The sequence below is a fragment of the Fukomys damarensis genome, unplaced genomic scaffold (assembly GCF_012274545.1).
Source record: "Fukomys damarensis isolate Sample0158 unplaced genomic scaffold, DMR_v1.0_HiC HiC_scaffold_5, whole genome shotgun sequence".
Lineage (NCBI taxonomy): Eukaryota > Metazoa > Chordata > Mammalia > Rodentia > Bathyergidae > Fukomys > Fukomys damarensis.
This window is the reverse complement of record NW_022900917.1, coordinates 56,302,235-56,329,005: the sequence shown is the minus strand read 5'-3', so window position 1 is coordinate 56,329,005 and position 26,771 is coordinate 56,302,235. Positions and strand designations below refer to the sequence as shown.

General features: G+C 37.5%; 1 protein-coding gene across 2 annotated transcripts; it reads right to left on the bottom strand.

Moving 5' to 3' along the window:
- Positions 1-952: 952 nt before the first annotated feature.
- Positions 953-26,765, bottom strand: Oprk1 (opioid receptor kappa 1). 2 transcript variants are annotated; one of them, XM_010639188.2, is made up of 3 exons: positions 26,584-26,765; positions 10,262-10,614; positions 953-4,657 (listed from the first exon to the last, which is right to left on the bottom strand). In XM_010639188.2, the coding sequence occupies exons 1-3, from the start codon at positions 26,598-26,600 to the stop codon at positions 4,125-4,127; spliced, it is 903 nt and encodes a 300-aa protein (XP_010637490.1). In that variant the 5' UTR covers positions 26,601-26,765; the 3' UTR covers positions 953-4,124. The 2 variants fall into 2 exon arrangements, with proteins under 2 accessions (XP_010637490.1, XP_033616623.1); XM_033760732.1 differs by lacking the exon at positions 26,584-26,765 and adding an exon at positions 20,560-20,636.
- Positions 26,766-26,771: the final 6 nt, after the last annotated feature.

Genomic DNA, 26,771 nt, shown 5'->3' with positions numbered 1-26,771 from the left:
ACTTAACAAAATTTCTTTTGTCAAGATACTGATTTTAAGTTTGCTCTTTGTTCATGTGAATAAGTTCCGTCAGTTTAGAAATAGTCCATGTAAGTGACGTAATTATATTTACACACTGAATGAATGTGCTTGTAAATTGAGTTTGATTTCTTTAAACCTTCAATGGCAGGTGTTACAGTTTATATCTAAAATGTTCCCCAAAGCCTTGTATGCCCCGAGATAGGGCTTTGGGAGTTACTGGATCATGGGTGTGTGATACCAGATCATGTGTGTGATAGGTGGATCAGTCTACTAATTGTATTAACATGGATATGGGCGTGACTGAAGGAAGACAGAAGACACACCTTGGGTATGAGTGGCACCAACCAATAGACTAATAGCCTGAATGGAATAAAAAGGGAAAAGGAGACTTACTGCCGCTGCCTCTTGCCTGCCTTGCCATGAGCTCTTTTTCTTCTGCCATGCTCCTCTGTCATACCTTCCTTCCTATAGCCAGCTGACTATGAATTTAAACCTGTGCAAAATGTGAGCTAAAATAAACCCATCTTCCTTTAATTTGCAGGTGCCATGTGTTTTGTCCCCGCTATGAAAAAGCAATTAAGATCATCAGACAGCTTGATTTTGAAGTTTGAGTGTGTTTTGTAGGGGAATAAATGGGTTTTCATTTGGACAGCAGAGTTTAACATTGATTATGAGAGCATTATTGTGAAAGCAGGAATTTTCTTAAGTGATTTCATGGGTCTGAAAATTTAAGATCATAGTTTAAGATATTACCTACTTTGTTTCATTCCATTAATTATCCATTAATTATTGCCCTATTTGGAAAGTTAAAGTAACTTATAGTTTTGAGAAACAGTTAACGTTGTTCTTGTTGAAATATAGTATTATTAAAGTCACTGAAGAATAAATTATTTACCAAGTAATTGGCTTTTGCAACTTTTATCAGGTAGAATTTTAGTTTTATTGCAAGGCACACAATCATATATACAATGTATAATTATCATCTTCTAAAAGTACAAGATTTAAATAATATACATGACAGTAAGGAATATGTACTATACTAGTATACTTTTCTTTCAGAGTAAATTACCTTATGCCAAGCAGGTTCAGGCTCTGGGATGGGATTTTCATGTTTATGCTGAATCACCCAAAGATTCTTGCTTAGAAAATAAATCCCACTGAATGGACATATAACCTTGCCACAAATTTTCTTTAAAAATATTCTGATCTAAAGGCATCTAACATATTCTTTTATTTCACTTTCTCATTTTATGTCTCCACGTGAGATGAAACACCTATAAATTTTGATATTAGTTAAAGAATGCTATTTCTCAGTAATATATCACAAGAAGAAATCATTTTCTTAAAATGTATGTGATGATTCCTTGATTTCTTTCCTAACAGTGTTTTCAAGTTTTGCTTCTTTTCCATAATGAGCCTGGAGTTTTGCCTTAAATTCTTTACATAAAGGATACTCTTAGATTCATAAGTAGCTTAATATATTAAGAGTATTTGCACTTTCCTCCTCCCAGTTGGAGCTATGGGTTTCATTCTCACCATTACCTCCTGCCTGGCCAGTTCATTTCTCTGAACTTTTACAAGGTCCTGTCTTCCCAAAGTTGTTAACAGACAAGAGAGATAGAATCTGTGCAGAGTCGATCTCAAGGTCAGAGGTGTGCAGTTCTGGTCTCCAAGAGACACAATAGGCGATGCCCTCCTTTTGAGATGGAAGAACATCAGGAGATGGGAAATATTTGTGAGGCAGTTGGACTTGGAATGATGAAGGAATGGCAATGGCATCACTGTTTCACAGCATTATACAGATGCTCATAAGCATTGGTACACTATCTATCATTTCCTTCTCTCTCTCTTCCTCCTTCCCTCTCCTTTCCCTTGCATGTACTTTTGACAAAGGAATACCTTTGTATAAATGGTGTTATTTCTACCCTAACTGCCTGACATTGTTATTCCTTTAAAGAAGTGCCCTAAAAATACACTCATTCACATTATCTCTCTTCCTTCAGTTTGGAGGGAGTCAATGTGAACAGTAATTCAGAAGCTTGGTACTCACCCCATGAGCCAAATAGCTACCCCTTTCTCTCCTTGGGTTGCAACTCTCTCTATGCAGGACAATCAGGCAAAAGTTCAGATCCCAATAATGGCACTTAATGTTGGAACAGCATATGGAATCCCAATTTAAAGGGAATGCTCTTCTACATATAATTTCATTCCATGATGCTATCTCTATTCCATTTGGTTTTTGTTGTTCCTTAAATAGGTATTTTCAATTTTCTATTCCAGAAGTGTTTGTCCCTGGAACTATTTTCTATGTATATATCCTTCTTATATGATAGCCAAGACTACAGGTAAATGTCAACCAATATTTAAGCCATTCCTATCTAAACTCACTTACCAGAATTTGAGCACAACTAGGAATTTCACTGAAATTTAAGAAATACTAAAAATCTCTACTATGTTTTCTAATACCATCTATTTTAGGTGCCATTAAAAACCTGGAATGGAGACAAGCATAATCAAAATTCTGAAGCCACATGTAAAACGTTCAATGCAAGTTCTCATTTCCAAGATTAGAGGTAATATACACTACAGATACAGCACATGCTGAACAGAACTCATAGATATAGGATTGCCTGTAATTATATAAGTCTGCACATTAGCTGCTCCTGTGAAATTGCAAAGGGTGATGCTTTCATAAGATATAGGCTTAAAGATGGGTATTATTTCTACATTATCCCTTTCTTCCTTCCAGGGAAATTATAGAAAAAGGCATTACTTTGAGTCTTAGGAAAAAGAGGAGGGAATTTATATGTCATCTGGAAGTGTAGCAAAATTATCCTAAATGTGCTATTCATGGCATTATCCTTGGCAGTTACACCCGTCACAGAATACCATGAAAGTGATGTCCAGGTACCCCCAGTGGCATAATGTCCTAATTCCTCACACATTTAGGAACAATTCTACTTCCCGCTGAAGCCACAAAATAAAACCTTGAGATATATGTAATCAAACATCCTCTCTCTATAAGCAAAGAGAATCTGTTAGTAGCTATATATTCATGAATTTATGCCATAGATGAATTAGCTTCTGCTAAGGCTCCAATCTGAGAATGAATTAAAGGTTTTGGGGTTGTTAACACTGAGTTATAAGCATTGTGGAAAGATTAAATTACGTTTGGGAGTCTGAAAGAAATCAGGTAGTGACTGATTGTCCAGAGATAGTTGACACTGCAGCAGAATGTCTTAGCATCAATTCCTAATAACTCAGGGGATATTATTAGTGCGCCCTTGGGAAATTTCCAGGCTAGACAGGAAGCCCATTTATTATTTGCACATAGAATATTATGGACAGATGAAACTATATACACTTCCAGTGGCATTTAAGCCATTTTATGCCTCTTGGTAAAGGTATGTGCTTTATCAGAAGATTTAGCTGAAGAGCATGCCAAAAAAACCGCAACAGTTGTAGTTTTCAAAACACTAGACTATGTTAGATCTGCCTTTTGCATGTTTAAATAAGTTTACAAATGTCAGGATAATGTTCTATCATAGGTGAACATCAGATGCCAAGAGTGTATCCAAGTCCTACTTAGCCACGAATTCTCATCATACAGCCATGTGAAATGCATCTCTGTCTCACAGAGAGAGAAATGTTAACCCTGGAATGGGTTTGACCCTTTTTGAGGTTGTTTCTGTCAGTGCTGAACATCGGGATTGGATATCCAGGTTATCTATGAAACCAAACTTTTTTTCTTTTCCCCTTTTTCTCAAACAAAGCTTTGGAGCCAGTTGCATAGGAAGTCCACAGCAGATGGGTGCTAAATCTAGGGAACTAGAAGAAAAAGGCCTAGTTAATTGTCCATCAAAGAGAATGTGCCTTGTGTCATGTTTGTTGCTAGGACCTTTGATACTCCATCTTTAAAGCCTCGCTGTTTCCACTGACCTGGATTGTGAATGCAGCCTGCATCCAATGACTTCAGAGCATGAGATTTCAAAATTTAATGAAACTGTCTTTCCATTTCAGACTGCAGTAGTAATCTGAGTTAAACCTAGATCATTGAATTCACCTCTTCCTGGAGAACTGTAAGAAGACATCTCCACGACTAGTCATACTGGTTTATTCATCCCATCCACATCCCTCATGTAAGTAGGATCCTGGACTGTGTTTCTGACTCTGCTAGTGCTCTGCCTCTCCATCCTCATCTTAATGGGAAAGCAGAAGTCCCTAAAACACCTCTTGAAGTTTTCATCAAGGAAGGCATAGAGGATGGGATTCAGGCTGCTGTTGGTATAGCCCAAGGCAATGCAGAAGTAATAGCTGGAGAGAGCGGCTGTGCTGTGGGAAGTGCTGCCCAGGGCTTCCACAAGGATGAAAATGTGAATCGGGGTCCAACAGATGATAAAGACTGCCACCACCACCAGAACCAGCCTGGTGATCCTGCGGAGGTTTCGATCTTTCTCTCGGGAGCCAGAAAGGAGCCGGACACTCTTCAGGCGCAGGATCATCAGGGTGTAGCAGACGATGATAATGAGGACCGGAATCACAAAGGCAAAGACGAAGACACAGATCTTCATGAAGAGGTCCCACCAGGAGTAATCGTCATCCGGGAACTGCAAGGAGCACTCGATGATATCTACATCTGGCGGAAGCAACCAAAACCACAAAGGGAAGTCTATTAGTGTTATTATCGTGACTGTAAAGTGTTGAGACAGTCTAAGCTGCCCAGGCTGGACTGCCGCTTGCCATTCTCTTGCCTCACCTTCCTGAGTAGCTGAGATTACAGGTGTCCACCATCGCACCTGGTTTACACCACCCTACCAGGGTGCATAAAACAATGACACTAGAAAGCTGCCACTTATTGATAACATACATTATTCTGTAGAAAAATAAAATTAAGCATTATGTTTTTATCTAGCCATGAAAGTTGATGGCTTTGAAAGAACTATTGTTAAGTTGTAGTGTGGACACTTATTTGTGCTTCTGTGTATTAACAGTTCTCCCAGCCCCAAGGCTCAGGTAATTAAAGGTAAAGTCTGTTTGTAATAAATGACTACATGTTTTAAGTCTAGCTATTAAATTTAACAAATAACAACTTGTTTGAAAAACATTAACAGTTTATATGAGTCAATTAAATCTGATAACAAAATTTGTCTAAATGTGACCAGGTGCTGTGATTTAACAGACACAATCGTACCCATTGTGATGAACAACAGTATTGAAACATGAGCAAAACTTTTGCAGAAGATCAGAAAGGGCTCCCATTCTACAAGCACTGGCCAGCCTCATTTGGTCCTCCTGCCTTTAATCAGCCAGTGAGCAGAGCTCAGGCAACCCTCTCTGTGGCTTGTCTTGCTTCACAGATGAAGTGGTCCCGGGCAATACTCTAAATGTAGTCTTTGTAAAGAAAATATTTTCTTTTGATGTAGGAACAATTTGCTTCAAAACAGTTCAAGAATATATTTCTTTTCAAGTAGTGAAGTAACTGTATTAACAATGCTTACTAAAACATGTTGTGATCTTAAATATCCTTTAGTAAAACAAAATGCATCTTAGTAGAACATCAACTAGACATACGTTAAAACACAAAGAATATAATCATCTTGGACACTTAGTAAAGAAGGATGTCCTAGGGACATTCTTTTTACCAAAGACCAAGTCAAACCTTTGAGTAGTAAATGAAAGCTTCTAGAATAATGTGTAATTTTGTTCTCTAAAATGTCATTGTCCAAAGTACTATTACTATGAAGACTACTAGAAACTAATAAACCTTCACTTCAATTTCTACTTTAATGTTTATGGGAAATTATTCCTTTTCTAAAATCACCACCATAATCAAAGAAAGGAATATATTTATTAAACAATTTTGATGCTTTATATAAAATCTGAGTTAATATATGTATCTCATTCTAAATTTATTTTGTCTATTAAGTCTGATGAACATGATTTTCTTGAAGGTGAGAAACATGTACATATTGGGATCTTTTTTCTGCTTAACTTTTGTATTTCTGCTTTGTCTCTTTCTTTTGGTTGTCTTTATCCTGAAGTCACCTTAGAGACATTTAGATAGGAGTCTCTCTTTTTAGTCCTTTTCCTTTCAATTTATGCTCTACAACATATTATACTTACCCTGGTTATTTTTTTATATAGAATCTCTTCCAATCTGTAGTCTTCTGTTGCCTTTCCTAACATTTTTCTACATCCAGAATGTAAACAACCTTAAAATGGGGACCCAGGCTACTTATTCAATGTTTAATCCCTGGCAATAGGTTGGTGCTTGGAACATATGGTATATAAAGAAAATAAATCGTTAAATAGATGAACAAACAGATACTATGTGGACATTAAGTTCCTGAGAATATGTACTACTTACAGGAGTTATTATGGAGAAATCACCTACTAAATTATTCAAAGACAGCACAATGGCCAATCTGTGATTTGCGTATATCTTTTAAGCCCAGAGATCAGCTTCCTCTGCTGTAATGTAGTAGGAGCTCAAAAAGTATTTGATAAAAAGGAGAAATAATCTATGACAGCTACTTTTATACTGTGGGAAATAAAAATCTAATGATGAAATTTAAAATATGTTCCAGAAAATGTCAATGAACCTGAATTTATACCATTAAGGAGATAATCATCAAAAAATCCCAGTCCAAAAATCACTATTTTTATTAAACATTTTATCTCTGGGAAAAAGTGAGCATTTTAGGGTTGAATTACCTTCTCAATTGTCACAGTTAAAAAAGTAGACTCTTCAAATAAATACCACATGATCTTTCTCATATGTGGGATCCAGAAAAGTTGATTTCATAGAAGTTGAGAGTAGAATAGTGGTAACAGAGGCTTGAGGAGGCACTGGGAGGGTGTGTGGGAAAAATTGGTCACTAAATACAAAGCTAAATAGATGGGAGGAATAAGTTTTGGTGTTCTGTTGCACAATAGGATGACTGTAATCAACAATAATTAACTACATATTGCAAAATAGCTAGAGAAGAGGATTTTGAATGTTCTTACCATTAAGAAATGCTAAATCTTTCATGGACATGTCAGTTATCCTGTTTGATTACTCTACAATGTATACATGCATTGAAACATCACACTGAATGCTAGAAATATATACAATTATGTAAGGATTAAAAAATTCCAAAATGCAGTCATTCTTTTCTTTCTATATTAATACCAAAGGATCATGGCTTCCACTAGCACATCCAACAATACATAGGCCCCTTGCTTACAGAGTTACATCTAATGGACAAACTCAAGATTTTCTTATGTGTGTTCTATATTGTTAAGAATAACTTGGGTTCTTCTTGTAGCTATTATAATAATTCATAGCTACTATAATAATTGTAGTAGGCAGACTATACTCCCCAAATAAATAAGACACACATACATCATATACAAAATATCAGATTAAACATTTTATGTTCCAAAAATGAAAATGCTGCTATATACAGGAGACTTCACTATTAAATGAATATTTGTTAAATGTTGAAAAACTTAGCAACAGGCATGACTTATGAAGATGACTCTGTCTTAGGACAATTCACATATTTATCTAGTGCTTGCAAGACCAAGAAATGCTTCTTTTACATCAATTCACTAGATTTGGGAAATATCCGAGGTGAAAGGCACTACTATTTTCCCTGTTTTGCAGATGAGAAGCCAAAGTTCTGTGTAATGTCTCCCACATGACAGTATCCAGTTTGTTTCTAGAATCTATGTTTTTAAAGTGTGTGAGTTCTGATTTGGTTGAGGCCTGATTCCTTTCAGTGAACATTCTTTATAAAAACAAGACCATGAACTAACTACTAGGAACTCCCAATGCCAGTTAGCCCTGTTCCAGTGTGGGCTGATTAACTAAGATGCTCTCCGTGGTAATTCAAGATTCCTAACATACAGTGTGGTACAACACTCCAAAATGAATACAGTAGACTATCAAGATGAATTTTCATCATATAAGTAAAATTTACTTCAGAAAATTAAGAAGAGGGGAGAACGCCCCTATAAGACTAAGTTTTTTCTTCTATGCTGCACAAATTAATCTTCTGCTTCCATTGGTAGTTCTTTCCCATTGCATCTGCCCGTATTCATCTATAACAAGTATCCTGGAAAAAACACATCTGTCTTTATTTCATCTTTCAAAAAGGCTAATTGAAATCCATTTCATTTAAGATGTCATTTTCTGACAAAGACTAGAAGGAGTAGAGTGGTTAAGTCAAGAAGCAGAACATGAAATATAAAAATCAGTTCTTTCTTTGACTCAGGAAAATCATCTATCTTATTATTTAGTCTATTCTCCTTACCCTCATACAATATAGATAACATCTGCTCCTGAGTTAGAATTGCAATACACCAATACCTAAGCCTTAGAGGAGTTTCTTATGATTTACTTCCATTTGTCATAGACATGAAGAAATAAAACCTTGTGTATAATGAATCACATTTGAAAATATTTATCTTATAGAGAAAATCAGGCATTTCTTTTTTCTTTTCTTTTATTTTCCCCAGGGAAGATCAAATTTGGGATCTTGCACTTACAAGGCAGGCAACAGCACCACTGAGCTAAATTCCTGACCCTAAAACCAGGCATTTTTTAAAAAGTTTGCCAACTATTAGCTGGGCGTGGTGGCGCACGCCTGTAATCCCAGCCCTTGGGAGGCTGAGGGAGGAGGATCACTGTGAATTCAAGATCAGCCTGGGCTACATTGTGAGCTCCAGGTCAGTCTCAACTACATAGTGAGACCCTGTCTCAAAAAAAACCCCCCATAATGAACAAAATTTGCCAACTATTATAGTTTATCACTTACTGTGTCTGTGCCAGATATTCTTTTTATAGCTTTGGAGGAAAAATTCTAAAAGTTGATTATATATTTGTGTAAATCTGTAGAATACACAACAGCAAGAATGAACTCTAAGGTAAGTTATGAAACTTGGGTGATAATGATGTGTCAGATGCCTCAGTATGTATCTGCTCATCAATTGTAACAAATGCTCCACTCTGGTGGGTGATATTGGTAATGGGGGAGGCTGAGTATGTATGGAGTCTGGGGTAAGCACTAACTCTACCTTCCATTCAATTTGCTGCAAATTTAAAACTGCTCTAAAGCTGGCTGAAGACAAAGAAAGATAAGCTATGCATGTATTATGCAAAATGTAGTGAGATTTTAGCAACTGTCCTTTGAGCTGACCTATAAAGTCTTTGCTATACATGTCCATTTATCTGTGCAAACAAGTATCGCAAACCTCTCTAGTAACCTGGAGCATTTAAACGCCTTTTAGAACATTAAATAGCATTTATAAAGCTCAGAGCGATTGCTCTGCTGCCCTCCCCCACCCCCACCAGAATTTCTATTAAGTGGAAAGCTATTTTTCATAACCTTGTCTTTTACTAGTAAAGCAAATTTCCACAAACGGTAGTTTCCATTTTGGTTGCAGGTCAGAGTCACCTGATGAGATCTTAAAAATCTTGAACCCAGGTCACAAATCAGGTCAATTAAATCAGCAGTGTAGTTCACCATGCATCCCATAGTGAGAAATACAGGGAAAATGTCAGTTATCCTGTTTTCACAGGGCAAGAATTAATATGTCCAAAATCTAATGATTCTGCTCACTGTAACATTATCCATTTGTGAACCAGCCAAATAAAGTTTCTACAACAGTTATCTGGGGATTTACTTTGAGGGAGATTATTAATTAGCTAATAATTTAAGTCCTTCTTAGGAAAAAAAAGGAAAATGGAAAGAAAAAAGATAAAAGGAAATAAAAAAATAAAAGGAAATAGAAGGTATGAACTGGAATTATCAAGTTGTATCTCCAAAATCCACGTCTTTGGTTACTTATTTGATCCTGTCCATATTCTGATAAGCAAGATATGAGACAGGCTGGTCATCTGTGTTCTGATAATGCTATTTTCCCTATTGTGTGTTTAGAGGTGGAAAGGAAAACAAAATTGTTTTATTTTGGGCCAGGGATTTAGCTCAGTGGTTCTGGCGACTGCCTCACAAGCGCAAGGACCTGAGTTCAATCCCTGGTACCAAAAAAAAAAAAAAAAATTGTTTTATTTCTCATCTTCCATAGATTTAGGCATTATTTTTCCATTGGTTTTTTGTTTTGTTTTGTTTTGTTTTGTTGTTGTTTTGTTTGTTTTTTTCCACTTAAATGATATGTTCTACTCCTCCTAAGTTAAAAGTTTATATAACTAAAAGTCATGTTTTTATAGATAGGACAAAAATATTGCTCTTACCTTCCCTGACTTTGGTGCCTCCGAGGACTATGGCAGAAATGCCAACGGATGATGACAGAAGCCAAATACAGATATTGATAATCTTTGCCTTCAAGGGTGTACGGAAGTCCAAAGCCTTCACGGGGTGGCACACAGCAATATAGCGGTCCACACTCATCATGGTCAAGGTGAAGATGCTGGTAAACATGTTGTAGTAATCAATGGAAATGACTATCTTGCACAGCACATCCCCAAAAGGCCAGGAATTCATCAGATACACGGTGCTCTGGAAGGGCATGGTTGTAGTAACTAAAGCATCTGCCAAAGCCAGATTGAATATATAGATGTTGGTTGCCGTCTTCATTTTTGTGTATCTAAAAGACAAGGAACAGTAACATTTCTTTCTGTTTTTCAATTCAAATCCATGAGGGAACTGTTTGTGACAGCCTTCTGATTATTAGTTTTGTTTTTATTTCTCCTATTTTTATACATAAAGTAAATGTAAATATGTAAAAGAACTATTCTAGACATTTGGGGGGGAATGGACAAAGAGCTCTGATTTTATTAAATTTTTACTTTAGTGTTTTGTTTGAGAAATAAAAATGAAAATAGCATAGATTAAATGGAAAGATGAATATGCACATTTTTTTCAACAGATTGTATGTAGTAGAGAACTTCATTTTCTTGCTGACAATTCATTTTAGTCCTACCCAGAGTTACTTCATTTAGGCATTTTAAAAAATATTTTTCTTTTACATATCATAAATAAAAAATAAAACATTTTCTCTTGGAGGTTATTTTGAAAAATATCCTTGTAATTATACTATCTTTTGAGAATGCAAAATGTTTTCAATTTTTAAATATAACTATGAAATGGCTAAAACACAATAGCTTTGTTGATTTTTGTTTGACAGCATGCCACTAATTTTCATTTCACTTATATTATATGAATTAAATAACCTGAGTTCTTAATTTATACAGGTTATCACAGTAACACAGTAGATGAGAAATAATTCTCTTACTCTTGTCCAATCTTCAGAGAATTTTAAAAACATAATTTAGCTAATTTTCACAATACGTCAGAAAGACTGCCTTTAGTTCCAAATTGTTATTTATGTTATAACAGAAGATTTAGAGAGATTCCATTTTCACCTAAAGCTGAATTAAAGTATTATTTTTCTTAGAGAATGCTTCCTAAGAAATCCATAGAGGATGAACCATTCCATAACATCATATCAGGTTTTCAGAGGCCAAGAGAGGAAATCCATGTTGATCACTTCCTAGCTTAGCACAATTAACTCATCCATGCCTCATTCGATATGTACATTATCACATGAGAAATATCTTTAACACTCAGTGATAGAACAGTCCTGATTCCCCTGGAGTCATTGCAGTCTAATGTGAAGTCAGACAGCCCTGAGTGTGAACTTCTTGAGCTTTAGTTTCTGCTACATGAAGACAAAAACAAAACAAAACAGAAAACTAACTGGCTGGCTCTCTATGAAGCAGAAGCAGTAGCAGCCCATCTGACACACAAGAGCATACTTCACGCAAAGGACCCCTGCTCTCTCTCTCCATGGAGTCTTCCCTCCCCTTCTTTTCTAGTTAGAGATGCATTTATAGTGAGACGGAAAAGCAGTGTAAAGACTGGGACTAGAGACACCTTCTTGGTTTCCGTTTTAGTGCTCAGTTATTTAGCCTGAGTAATGAGAAGTTTATTTTAAAATATATTTTTGGTTCACTCTTTTTATTCAAGTAGTGTTAAATGACCCATACATTTTACAAAGAGATTAAAATTGTATGGCCAAAGATTTATAACAAAGACTTTCTAAAAACATAGATAACTAAGGAAGTACAATTAATAAGAAAAAGTCAGGTGTTTCCATTGAAACAGTCTGAAATGTGATCTATTGAGATCTTCTAAAAGTGGGATATTATGTCTGAAAAATTACATCTTACAAAGATATCTTCTATTCTTCCAACTCTCTTCCCCAGAATCCCTGACACTGGCAAAGGTTTCAGCAGGGACATCTCTGGCACCTACTCTTGAATTTTCTGACTCTGATATCCCCCTTGTTTTATTACGCACTTAGAGTGGAATTCTTTGCTTTATGAAGTTAAGTAAACCTGGGTTCTAGAGCCTGTGTTTCTAAGAAACAGATTTTAGAGGAGTCTCTAACAACTCTGAGCTTCAGTTTCCACAACTATAACATAAAAAATATAATGTTTATTTCATAGAGTTACAGAGATAACTAATAAAATGTATCTCTTTCAGAGAATGTCTAATTTATTTCTAATTTATTTCATGTTCCCCAGCTGTTCTTCATCTTAATGTGGATAGAAGCCACCAGTCAGTTGGTACATGAGTGCACGTGTGTGTACACACACACACACACACACACACACACACACATACCACATGGATGATGCAGTTTCTAACTAATGCTTAAGGTCATATTTACTTAATTCAGTTTGAGTATAAAATATCAGAGTAAAAATGGAGCCTGGAACCTAACATTAGAGGAACATGGATAGGATGATGCATAAATTACCATAAAATATATTTAAGTTATGATAAAATGTTAAATGATAACATACTTTAGTTTTTTAAAATATTTATAAACAATACATGCATAAAACTTCAAGACTTGAATTTGCAAAGAATTCAAATCCTGTCATCAGATATCAGAATCAGAGATTTGATCATGGACAATGATTATAACAACCACTTATTTCACACAGCACCCTGGGTCAGGTATTCTGCATTCAATAGACTTTACCTCATTAGTCCTCACACTGACTGCATATGGTAATGTCAGTATCCTTACTTTATAGTGGAGGTGACAAAAAAATGATGGGGTTTTCTTTAAAATTCTCAAAGTGATACAAAGACCATAGCCTGGGAGTTCGATCCCAATTCCTGTATTGTTGCACTTATCTCTCCAGCACTTTATAACTTATAAAGCCCAATTTTTTATTTCCATGCATCATATTTGATTCTCACAACAACTGCCTTGCTAGCTGACTCTTGAGATGTATGATTTTCCTTTTATAAAGCTAAAGAAAGCAGTCTCAGCTAAATTGGGTGATTTGTGTGCATTGGCATAGGGGAACCTCAGAAGGTCTGGAAGAGATGTCCAGTTAGGACACCCTTTCAGGATTCTGAAAATACATGCTTTCAAACCTACAACCCTGGAAGAGGAGAACTCATAAGTGTAATTAAAAGTAAGAACTAAACTGAGTTTACTGAATACATTTTTATGGTATTTTATGAATAGAACTGGACTAGACCTATGACTGTGTAAATCTAAAACAGGACCCCTACCTTAAGAGATGATCTGGTTTATATTTAACCCCAGCAAAATGTCATGCAATGCATTCATCTAATTTATGTCCACTGGTAAAAAAGCAAGTAAGCTTTCTTACTATGATGAGATAAGATTGTTTTAGATTATATCCATACTGCTTTACAAAAATCTGTAAGCATTTCAAGTGCCACCATCTGGGCAAGAAGTTTTGGCTTGTGTGGCAAAGCTGGAGGTGGGCTGGCAGTGAGTGGCTGCACTTTTTAGCATGCACACCACAGGAGCATATGGCACTAAAAGAGCAAAGTCTGGGGGCTGTCCTTGATAACTTGGCAATGTGACAAACCTGGAATCCACACAGCAGAACACTGGATGAGATATGAAGAGCAAGCTAGGCAGAAGAACAACTAGGGAACTTGGGATGAGAACCCCAGGAAACGGGTGCTTTAGAGAGTTAGATATGCTCCCAAGACACCTTAATTCAAGCCCACTCTTTAGAGTATGGAGACCTTCTAAGCTGGAATCCATAGGCGTTTTGTGATGTCGAGAATAACACAGTATCTACTGAGATAAAAAAAAAACAAGCATCAGCAGGCAGAAATTCTGGGAGAATACAACACTTGCCGATTGAGAAATGAGGTGCCTGTGAGATTCAGTAGTCTTGGGGATTCTTGTCCTTTGCATCTGCCTGCCATGATCAGAAAACACTCAGGTGGCAGAGACAATTACTGAATATTGTCATCCTTTGCAATGGAGCGTATTACCCAAGTTTGATTCTTATTTAAGAGATGCTTCTTTAATCAACCTTCATTGCCATGGTATAGAATAAATACTTAATTGTGATGGCTGATCACCAACAGTCTTTCGGTTTTATTGATTTCTTTTATTTTTAGCTTTCACCTCCAGTTATTCTCTGTGTTGACTTTCTGTCTCCAATAATGTTCATGTTCCCTCCCTTTACCTTATCCCTCCATTTTTTAACTTTTTTTTAATTGTCTTCCCTGTAGACAGCATTTTATTGGACTTTGAGGAGGCTGAAAATAAATTCAATACCAGACCAAGGCCACTACTAAGTTAAAATTATGATGTGAACTAAAGGAACATACAGAAAGGAAACATTCTGAGTAGTGAGAAGTCAAGACATATTTCAAATAAGAGAGAACTTGGTAGGTCCTTGACTTTTGAAAAAGATTGGGACAGATAGAGACCTGGTAGTTAATGTTACATGCAGCGATACACAAGACCCATCCTGGGTCAGGAATCCTGCTCTGGGGAATAATAGGAGACTGGCTGGATGTATACTGTTGGGCCACAGAGGACCATGAACTCTAGAAAGAGAAAAGCATTTTAAGCATTTATTGGTGACTTATCATATGAAAGGCAGTGTTTTGGAGATTCACATTATCTGATAAAGTTGTTATTATGATTAAGTGGCACATGTATGAAATTGCTCAGCATGGGGTCTGGTTCTTGATAATTGCCCAGTTCAACTTCCATTATCATCATCATTGTTACTGCTGCTGTCATTAGTGTTATTGTTAATTATCTGTCAAAGAGTAATATGCCACAGTACAATCCCATAAGAGATTATTGCTCTTCAGAATCCATATGTAACAACTAAAAGAACTCAGGGCACCTTTGTTGCAAAAACTCTGAAAGAATTAGGTATTTTATCACAGAAACAATGTGATTTTGTAAATTCTACCATTTCTTGCAATTAAAGATTGAAAACCATTCTAGTATTTTGGCCACCTCCACATCTTGAGGGTAGAAAACATTTAATACAAGGAAACAAGACATGGTCTAAAGGGGAATAGACATGAATGTATTGTCTCTTAATGCTGTCATAGGTGTCATGATATCTGAGTTTTTCAAATATTTATAGCTATCCTTTAGTATCTTCAATTATTGGTTCTAAGTCCCCCACAGACATCAAAATCTATGAATGTTCAAAGCCTTTATATAAAATGGTATAGTATTTTCACATAAATATGCATTCTATATACTTTAAATAATCTCTAGATTACTTATAAAACCTAATACAATGTGTTGTATAAAAAATAGTGGCTTACTATAAGGTATAATTAATTGTCCAAAACCCAATAGTACAGCTATAACCATGATAGAACTGTGTTTGGAGGAATCCACAGATGTAGAACCTGAAGATACAGAGGGCCAACTGTATCCATTTTCTGAGCAAAGAAACAGTTCAGAAAAGAAGGTGACTCGCTTCTAAAACCACAAACTAGTAATATATGAGAAGTCAAACTTTGGCACCAATTTAATGAAAAGGAAATTTTGTAAAACTTGGTGGCCATTTTTTGGAGTAGACTCTACTATAGCTAATACTGGAAGGTCGATGGAATGTATTTGAACAAATGTTTAGTGAAGAGAAGAGTCGATCAAGTGCTGATGACCAATGGTCCCTGGCAGCTGTCTTACAATACCAGAGCTTCCCAAGATCAAACTTAGTAGGAGGAGAATTCCTCAGCATGAAAGAAATGCAGTCCTTTAAACAGACAATACAAGATTGGCATGGTGAGGGGCAGGCATTAAGTATTCTTTTCTCTGCATTGTCACTCAGTAGGATTTACTCATTTTCCTGGGCATGTTTTCCAGATACATAGAATTATAGATTTTATGTTTGAAACTATCAGAACAGGGGAGGAAGGGGGAGAAGTTGGTCAAAGGGTACAAAGCTTCAGTTGGGAGATTTCCGGGGATGTAATGCAGCATCATGGCTATAGTTAGTAATACTGTACTGCATACTTGTAATTTACTAAGAGAGTTTCCTCCCCACATATGCAAACACATATGCAAATACACACAAAATGGTAACTACATGTGGTGATGGGTGTTTAACTAATTTGTAGTAAATATATATATATATATATATATATGAAACTGGGTAAACCAGATTTTTGTCACAATGATAAAATATCTGACATAATAATCTTATACAGAAGAAAGACTTATTTGGGCTTACAGTTTTGAAGGTTTTCAATCTATGATTGGTTGGCCCATGGTGGGAGGGAAGTCAGCTGTGGCGAGGAAGTGGATCAAAGTGAGAGAATATGACAGAGGAAGCCAGTTCATCTCAGCCAGGAAGTAGAGAGAGAGGGGAAAGGACTGGGTCTCAGCATTCCCTTCAAGGGCACACTCCAGTGATGATGTAATTTCTACTAAGCCCCTCCTCCAGAAAGTCAGAAAGTTCCATCATCTCCAAATAGCACAAAGCTGAGGAGCAAGACCTTAACATGCAGGCCTTTGTGGAATATCCTAGCTCTGAACTATAACACAAGTTATCATGCTATACACTTTGAACGTGTATAATTTTTATTTGTCCATTAGACCTCAGTGGAGCTTGGGGGTGTGGAAGAGTTAATCCTAGAGTAAATGGTGGACTCTGCATGATCCTGTTGTGCCAATATAGGTTCACTGATTGTAACAAATGTCTCTCGGGTTGGGGATGTTGATAATGCATGTGGAGTGAAAGGAGTATGTGGGAAATGTATACTTTCTACTCAATGTTGCTGTGAGCTAAAACTTTTTTTTAAAAAGAAAAGCCTGTTTAAAAATAAAACTAATCAGAAATAATAGTCACTTTTCTGATGTAACTCCTCAGAATTATTGGAAAACATAATGTTTGTTTCATTAAATTTTTCAGATAGCTTCAATTTGTCTCAGTGAAATTAACTTGCTAAACATCTTCTGGATTACTTGCTTTTACAACTAAGATTCTTTGCTAAAGGACAGTAGCTTATTTTTTTTTTTAGTACTCAGCCATTGTTTCTCAAATTATCTGACTTTGATATACCCTCTGTCTGAAGTATTGCAAAGGAGTTATCTTCACATGGGAGTCACGACCTTGTGGTCGTCAAGCATTGCTCTCCCACATGCACAGAGCAAGGGCTGTGAGAACCAGAAGAAGCAAGCTCCCTGGCCATCCACTGCAGTTACCCTGCACCAGCATCAGCAGCCAGCACCCTGCAGTCAGCTGCATCACCCCCCAGGCAGGTTGTCCTTAAAGGTTGGTGGCCACTAAAGAAGTGGTGCATCCCAACAGTGATTTCATTGAACCATCTAGCACCTCAGGGGCAGTCAAGAGGGTCTGATGGAACTCCCTCCCACCTATCAGGTCCTAGTGCATCCAGCTACACATACCAGGTAGAGCTTATCATGTCTGCCAGCATCTAGAAGAAAACTGCAAATCACTAACAAATTGCATGTTGTTTCATAGAGCACAACTACCTGGATGCTGGGTAGTATATAAATATTTAATTTAATTTTCCTGTCTTTGTATAGAAATCTGATTTATCTCTGACCAAGCCAAAGACTGACTTACCTCTGAGTAAGCCACAGACTGGGCAAGTAGAGAGGTCCAGTGATTACCCATTGGGTTCTATCCTCTGTCAGATGAGGCTGCCTTTTATTGCTTGGATCTAGATACCCCCTCACAAAGCCTCATTCTGATTTTTTCAGAGGTAGCTGAATCTATAGTGTGCGATGCTGGGATTAAAGGTGTATGAATCAGTAATTTGCATAGCTCTGGGTAGGATTAAGGGTACCCCACCATGGGTGTATAAAATGTAAGGGACAGAAAGAGGGCTTATGTGGTCCTTAGTCATCACTTGCTGCTACTTTGCTTGCTTGCTTCTTGCTGCTTGATGCCTTCTTCCTTCCCTCCTTTGTTATGAACTGTTTCTTCTCTGCCATGCTCCTCTGCCATGCCACTCTGCCTTGGAGCTAGCCAACCATGACCTGAAACCTCTACAAACTGTGAGCCAGATAAAACTTCCCTCCCTTAACTTGTGAGTGTTGGGTATTTGGTCTCAGCAAACAGAAAAGTAACTAAGATACTGCCCCTTCCCTGGGTGAGAAGAAATGCAGTAAGGCAGAGAGCAATGAGGGCTTTAATATTAGACTAGGGCTCCAGTAATAGATTAGTCATTTAGTTGTTGTGGGCCCTTGGAAAGATACTTGAATCTCTGTAGTTTTATGTCCTCATCTGAAAACAAGCTCTAATAACCCCCTCTTTATAGATTTGCTGTCACTTTTAATAAGCTAATATTCAACAGGAGCTTGGAAAATCATTCCCATTGCACCAGGGATTTAGCTCAGTGGTCCTGCTGCCTGCCTGGCAAGCACAAGGACCTGAGTTTGACCCCCAGTACCAAAAAAGAAAATCATTCCCATTGTAATAGCTGAGCTCTACAAGCTCCTAACTTCAGCCATTACTAATCCCAAGGTTGCAAGTCCAGCTTCTGATAAGTTGCCTTAGGATTTTTCAACCCATTACATATTTTCTTTATCTTTCATCTAAATTTCAATGTTGGGCCAGGGATTTAGCTCAGTGGCACCATGTGTGCCTAGCAAGAGCAAGGTCCTTAGTCCAATCCCCAGAAGCATAAAAAGCAAAAACAAAAAAGCCTAAATTCCAGTGTCATTGGCCAGCAGCAATGTCATTGAGAGAGCAGGTGTTAAACATAAACAAACTATTACTCATGAGCCTTTTACAATGTTATCCCCATTCTTAAAATCTATTCTTCTTCTATACATCTTTGTCTAAGACGTAAACCAGCATTACCTCTTAAATATTGAGCTGGGGACTGCTGACATTTTTTTAATTGAATAGTGTTATTCTAAAACTCTCTCTTGTTAAGAGACACTTCTAAGCCTGTAATACTTGTATCATTGAAACCACATGAGCCAAACCTTAGAAAGGCAACTGTCCTGTAGCCTTACAATTTTAGGATTTTAGCTGAGCATAGAGCCTCTCTGGGCAACAGCAAGTGAGTGCATTCAAAGGTTAGTACTGAATGAAGAAGCCACCAAGTGCACAGTTCACACAAAGACTGCTGTTTAAGAGATATAGTGGAATGATTCTCTCCCAGTGAGAAATAAATCCCTCCTGAAATGAACACTGAAGCAGACACCAAGAAATACTAAAGTTAACAAAATCAAGAAATAACTTTGAAAGCTACGTTTCTTCCTGTAGCCTATTAAAGTTTAAGAGCTCTACACTAGATCTCCAAATGAAAATTCCCTCCTTTCTTCCTTCCTTCATTTCTTCCTTTCTGCCCCTTCCCTCCTTCCTTTCTTTGTCTTTTTTCTTCTTCTAGATATTGAGTCTCTGTCTGTTGAAATGGTTGCACAATGTTTCAGACTTCATCTGTAATAACATATCTCACCAAGAAGAAAATAATTTTAGCTAATCCATATGAGCAGTTGCAACAAAACTGATTCTCTCTTTTGAGGTTGCCAAACATGAACAAATTATTTTGACAAATGAAAAATGGGCTGTAGATTTTTAAACTTAGTTTTGTTATGTTTACATTAAAGGAAATATTTATTGTCGATTTCAAGACAAGATCCAGGAAAACTTTGAAAGTGCTATTTTAATCAAAGCCCAAGATAGTGCTGCCATTAAATAGGGAGCAGTAAATGATAAACCGTGCAGGTACAGCATGGTACCTCATCCATTCTGTATGGCTCTCCACTTGTGGTTTGGTGATATTATCCAAGGTGGGCCATTTGGACACTATGAATATAGGACTATGTAGGTACATGTAAATGCAGTGATTACAGTGGGCACCTTGATGAGGTGGGATGAGAGATGGGAGACAGGTGGGCACTATGGCAGATACTCAGGATGAGTAACCCCATTCCTTCTCACACTTCTTCCATTTAAGGACAGCTGCACAGTTTTACACAGCTCAACCTTGGGGACCAGGTCGGCACAGAGGTGACCTCAGTCAACCAGTTCATGCCACAGAACCTGAGATGGTATAAGCAGAATAAGAGCTTTCCCTTTATGGCTTATATAAGGGGAAAAATGGTCTTTCCTCCTATTTATGGGCCAGAAAATAGGCTCCTTCAGGAGAATGGATCTCCAACCTCAGCAAGGTTGAGTAGGTTAGCTGAATTTGGAGAAGAATTTTGAACTTAGGAAGTGTAATCATTTGTATAGCATCTTTGTGGTTTACATTTCTTCTAAGCATCTTATAAAGTTACCTTTGGGGAAAACTTCAGCCTGCTGGGGCTAAACCACAGGAAAGCAGAAATCCTCTCTTTCTAGGGTGAGGCTGGGAGAGCACTGGATGTCAGCAACATGTCAGTGGAAATGAGGAAAAGAAATGTAACTTAAACCAAGAATAAAATAATTTTTGAATTATTTCTATTTTTTTCTTAAAGTTTTCCTAATTTATAAAGCAATATAGCTTTTTTTCAAAATAAACAAGAGAGAATATAAATGTAATTATTGTGGAATTCAAAGCTTGAGAATAGTGTCTTATTTTTTTGTCATTGGTTTTGGTTTTTGAGAAAGGGTCTCACTATGTAGTTGAGACTGACCTGGAACTCACTATGTAGCCCAGGCTGGTCTCGAACTCACAGTGATACTCCTGTCTCAGCCTTCTGAGTGCTGGGATTACAGGCATGAGCCACCACACCCAGCTAGAACACTGTCCTCTTACAGAGAAAAGAGAGTATAGATACTATTATGAGCTGAGCACTCTCCCCAAATCCTTCTTGCAGTCTTCATTTCCAGTAACTTAGAGTATGACTATATTTGGAGATAGGTCCTTCCCAGAGGTAAGTAAGAAGTCATATGACTAGGTCCTAATCTAATATTGTTATTTGTATGTAAAAAGATGATTAGGATACAGTTATATGAAGAGAGAAGACCATGTGAAGACATAGGGTGAAGATGGCCATCTACAAGCCAAAAAGAGAGGTCTCAGAAAAATCCTCAGAAAACCCCGCTAACACCTTAGACTTGGACTTCTAGTTTCCAAAATTTTAACTGTGAGGCAATAAGTGTGTATTGTATAAGCTTCCTCCCACTTCTGTCCATGGTATTTTTCAATGGCAACCCTGGGAGATGGGTGCAGGTAGATGTTCCAGAGACCTGAGGTGCCTGTGGGGTGATCACGTACAGGTATCCAGAAGGAAGGAGGCTAGCTGAGTTTGCAGAGAGAGATGGATAACAGGGGGAGAGAGAGTGTGTATTAGTCACTTTCTGTTACTGAGACAAAATAACAGATACCCACATTTTAAAGGAGGAGAGGTTTATTTTTGGCTCATGATTTTAGAAGGTTTAGCATAGCTAAAAGTAGAAATAGCATTTTGAAAGAACTTGGCAGAAGACAGTAGCTCAACCTATGACAGCAAGGAAGCAGAGAGGGAGGCAAGAGCTCAGCTAGGCACAAGAATTTACCCTTCTCTGTCATATCCACTGTGACCCACCTCCTCCAACCAGACTTCACCTTCAACAAGCAGGTGCCCATGAACTCTAGAAACCTCTAATGAGTACAGCACTACCGTGACCTAATCACCTTCCAGAAGCTCCACTTATGAGCACATGAGACTTTTGTGATGCATTTTAGATCTAAGACATAACAGAAATATTTAGGATTTGTCAGACTGTACCTGACAGTTATGACCACAAAAAATGAATGAAGCCATTGAAAGGGAGTGTGAGAGTCACTTTGATGTGTCAATTTGGCAAGACCCCAGCTCCCAGGTCTTCACACGCTCAGGAACTGCTGTGAAGGTGTTTTGTAGATGTGATTAATGGTCATAATCAACCAGCTTTAAGCAAGAGAGATCATTCTACCGCATCTAGGTGGCTGATTCATCAGTGGAATGGCCTGAAGTCTTGAGTTGAGGTACACCGAGGAAGTACACTGAGGAAGAACAAATTCCTCCCAGAAAGGGCATCTTGTTCTTCTTGGCTTGCTGAACTATGAATTTCAGACTTATCCAACCACTACCCAAATAACATAAGCTAATTTCTTGTCAGAAATCTCTTAGCATGTACATACAGCACTGGTTCTGCTTCTCTGGTTAAACCTTGATTAATATAGCAATCATGCTAAGTAAGGACAGAAGTTATCTGAGAAGATCTTGGAGGATATAATAATCTAGAGAAATCAGAAGAAGACAAATTCATGAAAGACACCACAGAAAAGCCAAGAGAATGTGAGCGGAAGCTGAGGAGAAAGTGTATCAGACAAAATGAGGGACCTAAGATTGGTCAAAGTACAAAAAACTCTCTATAAAACTCAGGTGACAGCCAGTTTAAAATGAGCCTCTGAAACATGAGCACCGCGGCTTTGGTCAAGGAACTTCAAGGAGAGTGCCAAAGTGTAAGGGGCAGAAGAATTGGAGAGATGGGGAGGAGAAGGGACTATTCCTCCAAGAAGCTTATCTGTTTGAGATGAACAGACATTAGCTAAGGGAACTTAGAAAAATGAAGGTTTGGTGGATGTTGGGTTGTTGATTAAAATGACAGATACATGAGTACGATTTTTGAGAAAAGCACAAGAATTGGTGGAGAGGGAGATATTGCAGAGGGAGTAGAAAGGAAATAACTAATGTGGCAAAGCCCCAGAAAATGATGAAATTCAAACACAGGAAAAAGGACAGAAGATACTATCCCTCAAGAATGGAGTGGATTGAGAGGAGGGGACTGCCATCATTCATAAGAGAAGGGACATTCTCAGTACCTGGGTCTGGTCTCAGCAACTGGGCAAAATCATCTACTGACTGGCAGGGGAACATGGTCAGGTAGAGGGCTTGGAAACCAGCACAGATCTTAACTCAATTTTTATGAGAAATGGGAGAAGGAATGGGCTCTTGCTAGAAAATAAAACAGGGACACAAAAACTTTTAGGGAAAATTAGAGTCACATATACTTGAGGGTAGTGGCTTTGCCTTCACACACACACACACACACACACACACACATACACACACACACACACACAATTTTATCCAGCAACATTTGATTAGTACATAGGGTCTAAGTAGAGTATGTTAGAGTATAAGAACATGGAATAGATATTACTGGATTGATGGTGATTAAGGCTTTGATGGAAGAGAGTGGCAGAGAGACAAAACAGCAGAACAGTTGGGGGTATTTTCAAGATAGAGGCTGAGTGACACCTCATGAAGTCTAGTCTGGGTGAGAGAAAAAGAGGTGCTGAGAGTAAATGAAGAACTACCCAGAAAAGAAAGTATCCATATGTTGGCAGTAGCGGTCTAGTAGAAAACGAGTAGCAGCATGGATAAAATCACAGGCTCTGGGTCAGACTGCTGAGATCATTGTGGTCTTCTGAGTCAACAATGGGTGAACTTGACCTTAGTCTGTTTAATATATCTCAGCCTTAGTTTCCTCATCTGTTAAAGAGATATGGTAATATTACACCTATGTATGTTAAGATAAAATAAATAATCTGCATGAAGTAGACTGCTATTCCTGCCTGGCATATATTATGTGCTCATTAAATTTTAATCATTTTGTTTTTTTAAGAAGAGATAATTCTAAGTGCGGAAAGTGATAGAGCAGAAAAATGGATGTTCACTATGTCAGAAGTAGAGATGACCAGAAATGTCAAAGGTACAGGTATGGTGGGTGTCATGGTATTTACTGAAAGTGACTGGAAAAGGAGGAAGTCAAGAGACCATATGACTAGATTACAAACTTTAAATCTATAGGCATACCCAAGGAATAAAACCCCAAAAACCTAACAACAGGGAAGCATGGAACACATAAATTTTTAGGTCTTTATAGTGGAAAAGTAAAATATTCCAACAGTAGAGAACTATGACAGTTAGTATGTTAAATGGTAAGAACACTTCCAACTTTAAATATCTTCAGGAAATACTGGTCAACATTCCAGGTGTCCAACACAGGAAAAGTTATTTGTAAGACATGCCTAAAGTAGTCAGCACTTTTTCCACAGGACTAACTTTCTCCCAAGATGGGAACTGGTCATCCTAGACCTTCACCTGTCTACCATTTGCTCATTTAATTTTCATCTCTAGAATAATATTCCATAAGATTGAACTACACCAGGATCCTTTTCCAGGTATAATATTTTAAAATAGTGCCCTTTTCACTATTTACCCTATGTCTCTCCAAGCAGAGTTGCTTGCCTTCCTGTTATGAGTTGCATGTAGATTCCACACTTGCCTCTAGCTCTCTTCTGACAAGCACACCACAATCATCTTCTTGTCGCCTTCTCTTGAATATTCAGTCTGTTCCTCTTCTAAACTAAATAAATCCAAGTCTATCAAGTTTTATTCAAAGGTTTTATTTTTCAATTCTACAACCATCTATCAATATGAACAAATTTTAAACACTCCTATACCCTCTCAGCTATGGATTTAAGTGAACTACCAGTTTGGTAGGTTGGCTTTCCAGGGTGGTAGGATAACTCTTCATTTTAAACTTATTGTCAAGCTTAATCTCAAAGTACTTGAGAAGGGAGTAGGAAAATGGATGATGTTGCTCTATGAACTATCTAACTTTTGAAATAAGTTTAGCTGGGGATATATCCCCATCTAACAAATTATAGTGCAGGATATCTTTGGAAATGTGTCCATTAAAAGTCCTAGTTAATCTACAAGAATTATTTTTTCTTTTTAATATGTGTGTTATATTTCATTTTTTAAAAAAAATTCCAGTCTTTAGGCTCATTAAAAATGTTGTACAGCAACTCGGAAGCCCTTATCAAGCTCAACACTGAATGTGTTCATTCAAATTACAATAAGGTGCATCTGTTTTACTTGAACTTTTAATGTAACACAAGTAGGAACAGAGCTCATTTTTTGAGTCTTCTTTTTGAGTCACAGTATTTTATTACAAAATGGTCTCATATCAAGATCTCTTTAAAATTTAATTACAATTTAGAATACACCTTTCTTTTCTTTTTGTTTAATATTCTCTCCAATGGAGACCAGCCTTATGAATACTAATACAGTGGACAGATTACCTTTTTACATTTTACTCCTATCACTTTTAATCCTCACTGACAAAATTCCTGTAAAATGCAATAAGCAACTATGGAAACCAAGGGTATTGAGGTCTTACACTAATTGTGGTTGTGGGTGAAATTAGATTTAAAATATGTATTTGAAGGTTTAAATAATGATGGTTTTAATTTCAGAGATAGATTGGGATAAAAGATCTGACATTCCAACTCCAAAAAAAAAAGGCGAAGTGTTTTATGGTGATGGTACCTAAGGGAAAGAAATCATGCTACCATAGATATTGTTTTTAAGGTTAAGAATCCTTTTAATATCTGTAAGCAGACATTAAAGTCTTCTCTTGACTTTCAGGGACTTTCTGCCAGGAATGTAAGCTTCTTATTCACTCTCAGAAGTATATTTCCAAAGCATTATCTCTCCCAGAAAATGAAGCACATATTTCAAAGGGCACACAGAATAAAGTTTGGTTTCTTTTTCATTTCACTCTTCTTTTTTTTTTAAATTAAGAATCACTTCATTTACCAGAAAGTCCACATATACATGGGTATTTAAAACTGTATCATTGGAAGTCAACTTCACGAAAATTTAACAAAGGAACAGTAAAATCTTCATTTTCTCATGATTGGGAAAAGTAGCAAAACAATTTTTTTAAAATCTCTACAGCCCACAATTAGGAGGATAACTCAGTGGTTAAATTACAAAAGTCATTGATCCTCTAAAGAAATGAGATGGCAGTTCTATACTAAAAAATCCCCTATTTGAATATTAAAAGTTTTAATAGCATATGGCTTTTGTTTCAAAGCCCTAACGTTAGTCTGATAACTCACAGGGCAATACAAATCATCTTCAGTGCCTTTGGTGGCCCTTATCTTAAGAAACATTTACGAAAGGAAAATCAAAGCTCTTCACTCTGGTAGAGGAAACTAGAAAAAGTTAAAAAAAAAAAAAAAAGATAAAAGAAAAAAAAAGGCCACGCAAATGGACTAGTTTCTTTACCAAGAGGCCCTGACCCTGTGGTCCGAACCTGTGGTCTTCCATGCTGAATTTTCTTGCAGAGGTTTGGGGTCTTGGGTTGTGTGAAAGGCGGGTCGCGATTACTTTCTCAGGCCGCTCGATTCACCTTGTGTGAACCCTCCATCCCCAGTAGAAACTCTCCCAGGAAATCCTTCACCTCCTCCAAGAGGACGCGCCCGGAGAGTTTCCGGATCCCTGCACGGAAAGGTCCGCACCACCGGACAGGCTCCCTCCCAGACCCGCGCTCACCTGATAATCACGAACATGACCAGCGAGTTGCCCACCAAGCCCACGACGAACACCACGGAGTAGACCGCTGTGATGATGACTGGGATGGCCGGGGAGATGTGCGCGGGCTCCAGCTGCTCGTCCTCCGGGCCGGCGCTGCCGTTGCTGTCCGACTCTGCCCAGCCAGGGAACCAAGCGCTGCCGTTGGG